The 12604-nt window shown below is 37.4% G+C and overlaps 1 protein-coding gene across 2 annotated transcripts in view; it reads left to right on the top strand.

The window, feature by feature from the left end:
• Ca5b (carbonic anhydrase 5B) overlaps positions 1-9394 on the top strand; it is a 42032-nt gene extending 32638 nt beyond the window's left edge. For both annotated transcript variants that reach the window (XM_047535828.1, XM_047535830.1), the window contains exons 7-8: positions 400-555; positions 6927-9394. In XM_047535828.1, the coding sequence (XP_047391784.1) occupies positions 400-555; positions 6927-7106 (336 nt within the window). In that variant the 3' untranslated portion in view covers positions 7107-9394. The remainder of the gene's footprint in view (positions 1-399; positions 556-6926) is intronic.
• Positions 9395-12604: the final 3210 nt, after the last annotated feature.

A 12604-nucleotide genomic window follows, 5' to 3' on the forward strand; every position in this document is an offset into this window, starting at 1 on the left:
CCTCCTGATTTAAACTGCATTTCCAAAAAGGACAATTCTGGATTAGTTTGTCTTGGAAAGGAGAGGTCTCCGTGTTTATGCAGCAGCCTCTACCTAATATATCCCAATAGCAGAGGGGACCACCTGCTATAGACTCATCAGAACTGAGAGAGAAAATGGTTTTGACTGTTTTCCCACTGAGAAATATCAGAAATACACAGTTGATTGTAGAAACCAAGCCTGGACACGATTCTGTGTTAAGCAGCGATGATTCTTCAGGAAGCTGCCCAGGGTGCCTGGAGCTCCCTTGAACCACTGTTGGTCCCCAGACCCCCTGAGAATCATTGCCTGAGTGGTTTTCTAATTTCTGAGTGTTTTTCACTACTGAATAATGACTGGATGACTTCTTCTCATGTTCAGGACACCCTTATGGAATTTGGGTCATTTGACCCTTCCTGCCTAATGCCTGCCTGCCCAGATTACTGGACCTACTCCGGGTCTTTGACTACCCCGCCACTCTCTGAGTCTGTCATCTGGATCATTAAGAAGCAGCCAGTAGAGGTTGATCACGATCAGGTACGTTACTTCCACATGCTCCATCTGCAGAAACCCTCGTCTGCCTGTCTAAAAAAAGGTTGGGCTCAAACTTTGACAGTTTCAATACCTTATCTTATTTGGATATGATTTAGGAAATGTTTCAGATTAACTCAAAAGAAGAGTTCAAACAAGGAAGAACATAAGTTGCTTGCTTCTGTATTTAACAATTACCTGTTTTATGCATCGTGCATTTTATATATAACATGAAACGCTATATAAAATCAAGACCCATTTAAAGAGAAGAATGGAGGCTGGAAATGAAATATATTCAAAACCCTTTAAAATCCTTAAGGGAATTTTGCAATAACATCTCAAGAATGAGTGTCCAGGAATTTTAAAGTAAGTTAGTTGTTTTAAACCTGGGATTAATTTTTTCCCTGGAAGTTAAGTTTGAATGGTAGCTACTATGTCAATATACAGAATACTGTTTAATTCATAATATAACTAAAGTACAATAGTATTTGCTCATAATTGCTTTATGGGATTTAAAAAATTCACTACAAACCACTTTTACAAAAATGAAGCCTTCTAAACTCTTTTTTTATATGACCAGGATAACTGATACTAACATCCATTGAAAATTGAACCCCTCCTCAAAAGTAAACTCTGAATTGATATCTCTGAAGAACATACAAGCTAAAAAAATTAAAATAATAGAATCCAAAATAAAAAATCCAGTAGTACATTAGAAGAACTATATGCTTTGTCCAAGTAGTATATATTGTAGTAATGCAAGAAGGATGATTCATTACTAAGGTGATAGATATTAATATAATTCATTATATCAGTGAATCTAATGTTTAAAAGTCATATTATTTCCATCGATTCTTTTTTTCATTTTTTGTACTGGGGGTTGAACCCAGAGGTACTTTACACTGAGCTATGATTCCCTAGCCCTTTTTATTTTATTTTTTATGAGATAGGGCCTCACCTAGTTGCTGAGACTGGCCTCGAATTTGCGATCCTCCTGTCTTAGCCTCCCCAGTTGTTGGGATTGCAGGCATGTGCTGCCACCACACTTGGATTCTTAAAAGACATTTCAGTACTTATTTGTTTTGCACTAAGTTGCCCAGGCTGGTCTTGAACTTGCAATCCTCCTGCCTGAACTTCCCAAATAACTGGGTTTACAGGCATGTGCCACTGCATCTGGCAGTTTTTAATAATTTTTTTTTTTTGGGGGTGCTGGGGATCGAACCCAGGGCCTTGTGCTTGCAAGGCAAGCACTCTACCAACTGAGCTATCTCCCCAGCCCCTTAATAATTTTTAATAAAATAGAAATGAATAGAGACTTCCTTAATATGATAAAAGAGATTGATCTCAGTTCAAAAGTAAATACAGAACCAGGGATGTGATTCAGTGGTAGAACATCTATCTAACATGGGTGAGGCCCTGGTTTTGATCTCCAGCACTGAAGAAAAAAAAAAAAAGAAAAGAAAGAAGAGTAAATACAGTTGTCACTTGGTGTCTGCACAGGATTGGTTCATCTGTGGATGCTCAAACCCTTCCATGAAATGGCATAATATTTGCATATGACCTACATACATTCTACTGTATACTTTAAATCATCTCTAGATTACTCATATTACAATGTATATCCTACATACACAGCTGTTATAATGTATTGTTCAGGGAATAATGAGAAGAAAAAAGTCTGTATGTGGTCAGGACAGGTGCAATTTTTTTCCCCAATACTTTTGATCCATAGTTGGGTGAATCCACAAATGTGGAACCCATGGATTCAGGGGACTAACTATAGTATGTTTAATATATAGAGGATTATTACCATATTAAATTTTATATTAAATTATATTCTGGAATTATCAGGGTGTAGTGGTGTGTGTCTGTTGACCCAGCTAAGGCTTATGCAGGAGAATCTCTTGAGCCAGGAATTTGGGGCCAGTCTGGGAAGCAAAGTAAGACCCTGTCTCTTTAAAAAAATTATGTTCTAGAAATAGCCAATACAATTAGATAGGCCAGAAAATAAAAAATAAATAAGAGAAAAAATAAAATATTACTATAAAATAAGCTAATTTGGTGATTACTGGAGTAAAATATTAATTTATATAAATAAAAATATATTTGAAATATATAAATCACAATCAGTTAAAAGATGTAATGGAAGAAAGAACCCTCTTTTTAATAGAAACAAAAATATAAAATACTTTGCAATAAGTTTAAGAAGGGAATGCGATAAGAAAACTTAAAATATTCCTGCAGGATACAAAGAAGATGAGTTAGTAAAATTCATAATCATATTATTGGATAGGAAGACATCATAAAGACACCTTTGCTATCTATTCTCCTGAAGTTGTTATTCTTTATGAATTGTTTATTCTCCATAAACTTAATATAGCCTCGATATATATATATATATATATATATATATATATATATATACTGATAGAATTTTTAAAAAATTTTAGTTGTACATGGACACAATACCTTTATTTTATTTATTTATTTTTATGTGGTGCTGAGGATCGAACCCAATGCCTCACGTGTGCTAGACAAGGGCTCTACCACTGAGCTACAACCCCAGCCCCTACACCAACAGAACTTTAAATAGATATGTTACTTCCAAATTCAAATAAAAACAGGAAAGTATACATAACCAGGGAAAATTCTAAAAGAAAAAATGAGGAATGATTATATTCACAAAGTTATAAAGACTCAATTAAATACTATGGTACTGATGCATGAATAAAGAGAACAATTAAGTGAAGTATGTTAAGGATCTGCCAAGAAACAGAACCAATGATGGGAGGGGAGGGAGAGAGAAAGAAAGAAAGAAAAAGAATATGAATTAGTATTAGGGTCCTCTAGAGAAACAGAATAGAATGTATATAATTATAAGAGGAGATTTGATTAGATTGGCTTACATGTTCAGAGGCTGGAAATCAGTAACTGCCCAGTCCAAGAAATTGGAAGCCTCAGAACAAGAAGGACCAATGATGCAGCCTCAATATGAGGCTGAAGACCTGGGAGCACCCTGGAGAGTCATTGGTATAAATCCACACTCAAAACCTGAAAAATCTGGAGTCATGTCCACAGCAATGGCAGCATCAAAAACTTCACCCACTCTAGGAGAATGGTGCTTGCACACATGTAAACTTGTGAGTTTCCCCTTTCTCCTGATGTTTCTTCCATCCGGGGTCCCCAGCCTACTGGATGGTGCGACCAAATTCAAGGCAGGTCTTCCCCTCTCAGTTCTCTGACCCATATGCCAGTCATCTCTGAAAACACCTTCATAGACTTGCCCAGAAGTGTGCTTTAACAACTTCAAGGTATCTCTCAACCCATCAAGTTAACAACCAAGATTAACTATCACAGAGATGGAGATAGAGATTTATTTATAAGATTTTTTCATGGTATTATGGAGGATGAGAGTCCCAGGAAAGCTGGTAGGGTAGCCCAAGGGCTAGAGACCTGATAAGCCAGTGATGTAGATCCCATTCCTGGTCTGAAGGCCAAGAATTAGGAGCTTCAAAGGGCATAAGATTGATGTGTCAGTTAAAAAATAGTCACAGAAAGAGCAAATCCAACCTTCTACCTTTTTGTTCTATTCAGGCCCTAGTGGATTGGATGATGTCCATCCACATTGGGAAAGCTATCTTCCTCACCCAGTCCACCAATTCAAATCCTAAATCTCTTTAGAAAACACCCTTACACACATACCCAGAAATAATGTTTAACTAGCTATCTGGCATCCCTGGCCCAATCAAGTTGGCACATAAAATTAGATATTACAGGAAAAAATAATAAGTTCAGAATTATATCCAAATACATATGATACTTTATTTTAGGATAAAGGTAGCATCTCAGTTCAATGAGGGGAAATGATATAGCATTCAGTAAGTACTACTGAAGAACAACTGAGGATTTAAAGGGTTGAAAAAAATTTGGATCCAGCATTCAAACTATTAAATGCAAAAAATATCATCATAAAAATCCTAGGAATAACCTGGGCACAGTGGCACACACCTGTAATCCCAGCAGCTAGGAGGCTGAGGCAAGAGGATCACAAGTTCAAATCCAGCCTCAGCAATGCCAACGTGCTAAACAACTCAGACCCTGTCTCTAAATAAAATACAAAATATGGCTGGGGGTGTGGCTCAGTGGTTGAGGGCCCTGAGTTCAATCCCTGGTACACCCCTTCCCCCCAAAAAAATCCTAGAATACGCATAGGAAAATCCTTTCATACCTTCAAATGGAAGACGCTTTATCTAACTATAATATAAAAGAAGTCTAAAAGAAAACAGCTAGAAAATGAGACTACATATTTTTAAAAATTCTCTGATAAAAACCACCATAAATAAATGACAAATAACAGATTTTTGACTGCCCATAAATCTAGGCTTTGTGGCCTACACATTTTCTGCTACTATTCTTCATATTTAAAAATTGTCATAACACCACAAAGTTAAAAAATAAATAAATCAGAGGATCAGTAGACCATGTGAGGAATTTTCAAATAAAATTTCAACACGGGAAATTCAGTAAGAAAACTGTTACTATCAACTAATCCTAGTCATCTATAATCCTACCACTCAGTGTTATTCATTGTTTGGGTAAATTCTGCTGGTCTATTATCTATATAAATATATGTAATTTTTGTAACAAAATAGAATCATTCTATGCATACTATTTTGCTTGTCTTTTCACTCAGTGATGTACAGAACATTTAATAGATAATAAACATCTTTGATATAATTTTTAATGGATATATACTAGTCCACTTTATTGATCTCATGTCACCTTTTATTACATACTTTATGGTACTTGGGTTGTTTCTAATCTTTTGCAATTAGCTGAATAAAAAAATTAACATTAATTACTTATACAGCTTCCTAATTTCCTAAGGCATATGTATAATTTGCAAATACAACCCCTGTGTTTGGTACTTGCCTCTGATCATAGTCCTACTTCTTCAGTTTTATTTGGCCCGAAGTCTTTGCTTCAACAAATAGAATTTTCTTTTTTCTTTTTCTTTTTCTTTTGTCAGGCCTTGTGCATGCTGGGCAAGTGCTCTACCATTGAGCTACACCCCCAGCCCTCCAAACAAATTTTCACATGCTTACTTACTGTGTCCCAGGCTATTCTATCTAGCCACGGCCAGATTGACAGGAAATGACATGAACAGATTTTCTGGCTAGCTTGAAGTAGTATGCTATAACATGGCTGCTAAGAAAGCCAAGCGGGTATTGCCACATCAAAGAACAAGTCCTTAATATTTTGGTTGCTTCTTCTGTATTGAGCTATACCATCCAATACAATAGACACTAGCCATGTGTGGTCACTTATATTTAAATATAAATAAACTTAAATAAAAATTCAGTTTCTCAGTTACACTGTTCACCTGGTCACTTTTCAAGTACTCAGTAGCCATATGTAGCTTGTGGTTACCAGGATGGACCATGCAGAGGATATTTCTACCATTATAGAAAGTTCCATTGAACAGCACCAGTATGGGCATCTCATAAGACCTCTTGTATTAGTTCTTTGCTCACAGTCCAAAGTGTGGTGAGCAATCAATTATACATTTTTATGTTAATGATTTGGTAAAATTTTTTAAAAACATTTTTAAGCAAAGAGATGAAGTAACTTTGATAATCTTTTTATTTATTTTTATTTTTTTAATATTTTTTTTGGGTGCTGGGGATTGAACCCAGGGCCTTATGCTTGCAAGGCAAGCACTCTACCGACTGAGCTATATCCCCAGCCCCGAAAATCTTTGATAAATGGTTAATATTGTTGCCAAAAGGTTGGTCCTCATCCCCAACACCAATCCTATAATGAGGACACAGTTTTGAGGTAAAGGAAAAAGAAGGTTTATTGCTTTGCTAGCAAAGGAGAAACAGTGAACTCCTGTCCCAAGAGCTATGATTTTTGCCCTTTGGCAGGAACAGGGGATTTTTAAAGAGGTGATTCAGAGAAAATGAGATCAGGGAGGAGAAGGTTAAGGAAAAGATCAGGGCAAAGAAGACAGGGAGAAGGTCAGGGAAAAGAAGGTTGGGAAAAAGAAAAAAGAACATGTAAATTTCAAAGCAACAAGGGATATAATCAAAGCATCAAGTGAATCCCTAATACAATATGGGGGACATGGCCTTTGTTCTCAGTCTTCTGATCCCAAGTGCATGACTGGTTTCATCACCTTCTCACACAAAGATGGCCAAACAGCATTTTATTCCTTGTGGAAGGGTGAAGGCATCTTACTTAGAAATAACTTGTTTCTGAATCCAAATTGAGACAAAATGTTTTAGAATTAAGAAAAATGGAAGTTATTTATTCATGTGATAAAGCTGGTTTTCTACTAAAATTATTTGTCCCTTTAAAACATTTTTTTTTTTTAGCTTGAGCAATTTCGGACCCTGCTTTTCACTTCTGAGGGGGAGAAAGAGAAAAGAATGGTGGACAACTTCCGCCCCCTTCAGCCCCTGATGAATCGCACTGTCCGCTCATCCTTCCGCCATGATTACGTGTTGAATATACAAAAGAACCCCAAGAAAGTTGCCAGCCAAGTGACTCCCTAGGATGTTCATATCTAGGCAATACTTTGCTTCAATACGTATTAGCTTTAAAAAATTATTAACTAGACTATTTTAAGTGCCTGCATTTAATATTTATATATATATACATTTCTTTCTTCTGCATTTCAAAGTTACTATCTTTGTAAGGCAGGGACAGGGAGACAGAACAATAGAAAAATAACTGATTGGTTAATATTGGGTTACTTTAGGTTACAATTTTTTTGTGAAAGGATTAAGGCAGTGGGAACTTCATTACTAGGCCAAATGAAACTGGCCTGTTTGGGAAATTTGGCTATTATCTCTCGAATCCTGATTTCTCAGAAAGTGAGATAAACAGTTTTGTTTCTGCTTGGTCAAGTGGAACTTTAGTATGAGTGATTTCATTTTGATTTTTAGCCTGGTTTGTTGGGGAGGAGCTTAATCCAAAACAATGGCCTCCTATAATTTTTGTTGAGCAATTTCCCCCTTTTAGTCAGACTTTCACCACCTTTGGGCATTAGTGCTATTCTTAGTTACCATCATCTTGGTCTTCTGGTCTCAACATGTCACTCATAGGTTAGATGTGCGTTTATAGGTATGAGAGTATTTCATAAATCTTTAAGAAATGCTCTTTGGTAAACAAGTTATTTGGTTGATAACATACATACAATGGGATATTATGTTACCTTTAAAAGAAGAAAATCCTGTCACATATATAATGTGGATGAACCTTGAATACATTATGCCAAGTGAAATAAGCTAGTCACAGAAAGGCTCTGCATGATTCCACTCGTATGAAGTATCTAAAGTCATCAAAGTTAGTGGAAAGGTGGTTGCCAAGAGCTGCAGGGAGAGGGGTTAGGAATTCATGCTTAGTAGATCTAGAGTTTCAGTGTTGCAAGATAAAAGAGTTTCAGAGATATGTTGAATGTAAATATAAGTAACACTATTGAACTGGACACTTAAAAATGCTTAAGATGGTAAATTAAAAAAAAATGATTAAGATGGTAAATTTTATGTGTATTTAACCACAGTTAGAAGTAAACAATAAATTCAGTAGGAAAAAGATGGATAGAATTGGAGTTATATATTCAAATTTGAAGGACATCTCTTCTCTAAGCAAAGGAGGGTGGTGAAGGCTTTTGCATGTTGCTTTAGAAAATGCATAAAATTCTTAAAAAGATAAACATGGAGGGATGGGGATGTGTCTCAGTGGTAGAATGCTTGCCTAGCTTGTGCCCTGGGTTCAAACCCCAGCACTGCAAGAAAAAAAAAGATGAACATGGTATAAAAAATGTTAAGTTAGCTTTATGCAATTCATCTGTTTCAAACTATAGTTACCTTTTGTTATGGTTTGGATCTGAAATGTACCCCCCGCCACCTTGTGCTCACATGTTGAAAGCTTGGTCCCTAATTCAGCAGTGTTCAGAGGTGGGCCTTTGAGAGGCGATTGGATCATGAGGGCTCTGACCTCATTAATGGATGAATTCATTTGTGGATTGAGAGCTTAATGGGCTTGAGGGGAAGGGCTTTCTTATAAAAATGAGCTCTCCTCTCTGCTCTCTGACCACCATGAGGTGAGCAGCTTTGCTCTACCATGTATTCCCTATCATCATGTTCTGCCTGGCCACAGGCCTAGATTCCATGGAGCCAGTTGGCCATGAACTGAAACCTCTGAAACTGGGAGCCAGAATTAATCTTTCTCCTTTAAGTTGATTTTTTTCAGGTATTTTGTTAGAGTGATGGAAAGTTGACTTATATGCCTCTCAAAGGGTAAACACAAGCTGTGCATTTTCCAGGCTACACAGACTTTCCTCCTAACCTCTTAGAAACTCTTAGTGGAAAACTCTATTGTGTTAAGTCTGCCATTTTGGAGCAAGAATCGAGGTACCAAATGACTGACTTACCCTTATGTCTCAGAGACAAAAAGGATGTATTTATAACTGTGTATTCTGGTTTATAATTCCTGATTTACTTATACCTGTATTCTGATGTAATTATAATGGCACCCCCTTTCTCAACCATACTCTGGTTTACATGATAAATTTGCAGTCACCTTCCCTATAGAGGTTATGGAACCTGCTTTGAGGTTATGGTTCCTTCCATCTTGTCTGTTATGATTCTCCAAGGGTCACTATAGATCTCCTGGCTACTGATATACCTTAGCAAGAAACTTTTTGTCTTTTATGCCTTCAAAAGTGATACCTTCCTAAATGTAAAGATGGAAAGTGGGTCTAAGATCTGTCAAAGATCTTGAGAAGGAGTTTTGTATTAAAAGTGCTGCTCATCTTCATTAAATAATCTTTTTACAATATTAATGCTTGTTGAATGACTTTTCATTCCTGTTTTGGCATATAAGAAACCTGTAAAATTAGCAAGATGCCCTTTAACATGTAGATCAGAAAGCAACTGGAAAATTCATAAGGGATTTACTAAAGAACCAGTAATGGAAAGAACCAGCCAATTTTGTATAGCTCACCTCTTTTCTGTGCATGGTCCAGTGCACAGTTTGCTGACATCACCACTCAGGGCAAGCTGCCAGGCCCTTTCTCCTTTCCTAGGGATACATGGTGTGGAGAAGTTTCAGTGTGTGCTGGGCACCCATTTGTCAGGGTCCAGTGAAACAGAACACACTTGCAGGCAACAAGTTACATGAAGCAGATGTATTACTTACAGATAGGCATCAAGGGACAAAAGAAGCCTAGGATCATTTATGAGCTGGTCCCCCATGGCTTGAGGCTTGAAAAAGTCACCACAGGGTAGATGGAGTCTTGACTACATGGCCTCACTTGCATCACAATGTGAAGGACCCCGAAAGGCAGCCCACCCCAGGTTATATAACCCAAAGGCCACTGGGCAAAGTTTCAAAAGACATCCCATTTACAGAGGAGAGTGGAACAAAATCTGGACAGTTCCTCCCTAACTCAAGATGGTATATTCCCAAGGAAGGACAGGAACAAGGTCTGGGTTGTTTCTCCATAACACAGGATATACATTGTGTTTCCAGCAAATTCAACATTTATTCTGGAGACCTACAAGTAAGAAAGTGGGGAGAACTGGGTTGCACATGGGTTATGGTAAAGTTGGTTCTTCTAAAATCAAGCATCTACTCCTCAAAAAGTAAAGGAAGATGTCTTTACTTACTGAATTCAAATGATGGTAATTATACTTTGGAAATGGAATTGGCTTTTAGAGTTCCTTCTGTAATGAAATTAACTTGAGCAATTCAAGCTTGTTCATGAAAATGAATTCAGTGGTTAACTGTTGAAAATAAATGTCAAATTCCTATGAGATTTACCTTCACTTATAATTCATAATAAAACAGAATCTACGTCTGTATCTTTTTAAAATTAGGAGTATCTTCCCAGAAGATATTCTTACTTATTGTTCTAAAGTGAAAGTTTGATCTGATTCAATGTTACAGCAACCCAAACACTGATACTTTCAGAATGGCAGGAACTCTCAGCGTAAGTCCTATAGGAGGCACCAAATTGGTGACTTACATAGCTACAACATTCTATACATCTCAAGGTATTCTCTGTCTTGGGGATATAATGGCCAACCAGTTTCAAAAAGTTTAAGATTTAGTGCAAGAAATATAAAAGTGAAGGCAACAAGTATAGGACACTGTGACTTATGCTAGGAGTATATTACCACAAGTACCTAATCCACTCTTGGGGGGTGGATCAGGAAGTTTTCATACTGATGATGGTGATGATAGTGATGGTGATGATGATATGACAGCTAAAGTTTTGGGGATACTGTTGCCAGGTACTGCCCACATATAGCATGTGTTATCTAATCATCACAATAAAAGCTGTATAAGATGGGAACTATTATTATTATATTGATTGCTATAGATGAAAAATTTGAGGAGTAGACATTAAGGAATTTACTTGCGACCAAAGATAGTCAAATCTTGAATTTTCTGGCCCAATAAACTCTAAAGCCTATGTCTCCGTGGAGCATGGTGTTGAACTCGTGTAATCCCAGTGATTTGGGAGGCTGAGACAGAAGGATCACTAGTTTCTGGGCCAGTCTTGGCCATTTAGTGAGACCTTCAGCAACTTAGCATGACCCTGTCTCAAAAAATAAAAATAATAAAAAGGGCTGGGGATTATAGTTCAGTGGTAAAATGCCCTGGGTTCAATCTCCAGTACCAAAGAAAAAAAACAAAAAACAAAACCCCACAAGGCCTATGTCTCTAATTATTGATGCACTGAATTGGACAAGGTCAACCTGGAGGTGAAGGGGGACATGTGTTCCTAAGATTCTCAGTAAGAGGGTAAAGGGTGAGGTTTATGCAGGGCTTAGTCTGCAGCTGAAAGATTTTAAGGAGGGACTGGAGGAAGTGAGGGCAGTTTAGTAAGTGGGTATATCTTCTTTTTTGGGGGGGGGTACTGGGGACTGAACCCATAGGTACTTACCACCGGGCTACATCCCCAACTCCTTTTTTTTTTTTTTAGAGACAGTTTCACTAAGTTGCTGAAGTTGGTTTCAAACTTGTGATCTTCCTGCCTCAGCCTCCCCAGATGCTGGGACTACAGATATGCTCCACCACTGAGGGAGGGTATATCAGTAATTTTAATTTGGAGAGGAGAGAAACAAATTAAGCCAGGGAAGTTACTTAGTCACTCAAAAGATTGAGGTCATTAATGTGTACCAGAACAAATGTAATTTTTCCTTGGCCTTGTTCCTGGCCTTGTATGGGTACATTACAATCTGATTGTTGGTGGGGGCTGTTTCACTTTTTCAGTCTACTCTCATTGACCCAGTTTAATTCCTCATCACCTCTCACCTAGATTATGTGATACTATATTCCAATTTTATGTTCATATTTTTGAGAGTGGGAGGGGGTCTCCCTACATTGTTGCCCAGGTTGGTATTGAACTCCAGGCTCCAGCAATCCTCCTGCCTCAGCCTCCCAAGTAGCTGGAACTACAGGCATGTCCCACCCTGAATGGCTGCAGTTTTATCTTTTAATTCTTTATATTGCAAACCACAGTAATTTGCCTAAAACACAAATACCACTACAACAGGCCTCTACTTAAAAGCTATATTCCCTGTTGATTACAGAACATAATTAAAGTGTTTTATCTGTCATCCATAAGCTAGGACCGGCTCACCTCCACAGCTGTATTCCTTGACACTATTAATTTGTGGCTGAAATTCCATAAACGAAATTCTCGCCAATTCCAGAACATTTGTTTCACCTCTTCATACCTTTGCTTATGTTCATCTGCCTGCAACCCTGCTCTTACCCTTCTCCACTTGGGTAAAAACCATGTTCCTTCAAAAAACTAATGAGGCCCTAGCAACTTAGTGTCTTAAAAAACAAACGAACAAAAAAAAAAAAAAAAAAAAAAAAAAAAGAAGGGACTGGGGATGTAGCTCTTTGGTAAAGCGCCCCTGGGCTCAATCCTGAGAACCAAAAAAACCAAAACAAAACACAAAACAAAGAAAACAACTAAAAAATAAAACAGGATGAACACAAGCATCAGAAAACTCCCTGAATCCCCAGG

The sequence above is a fragment of the Sciurus carolinensis genome, chromosome X (genome assembly GCF_902686445.1).
Source record: "Sciurus carolinensis chromosome X, mSciCar1.2, whole genome shotgun sequence".
Taxonomy (NCBI): Eukaryota; Metazoa; Chordata; class Mammalia; order Rodentia; family Sciuridae; genus Sciurus; species Sciurus carolinensis.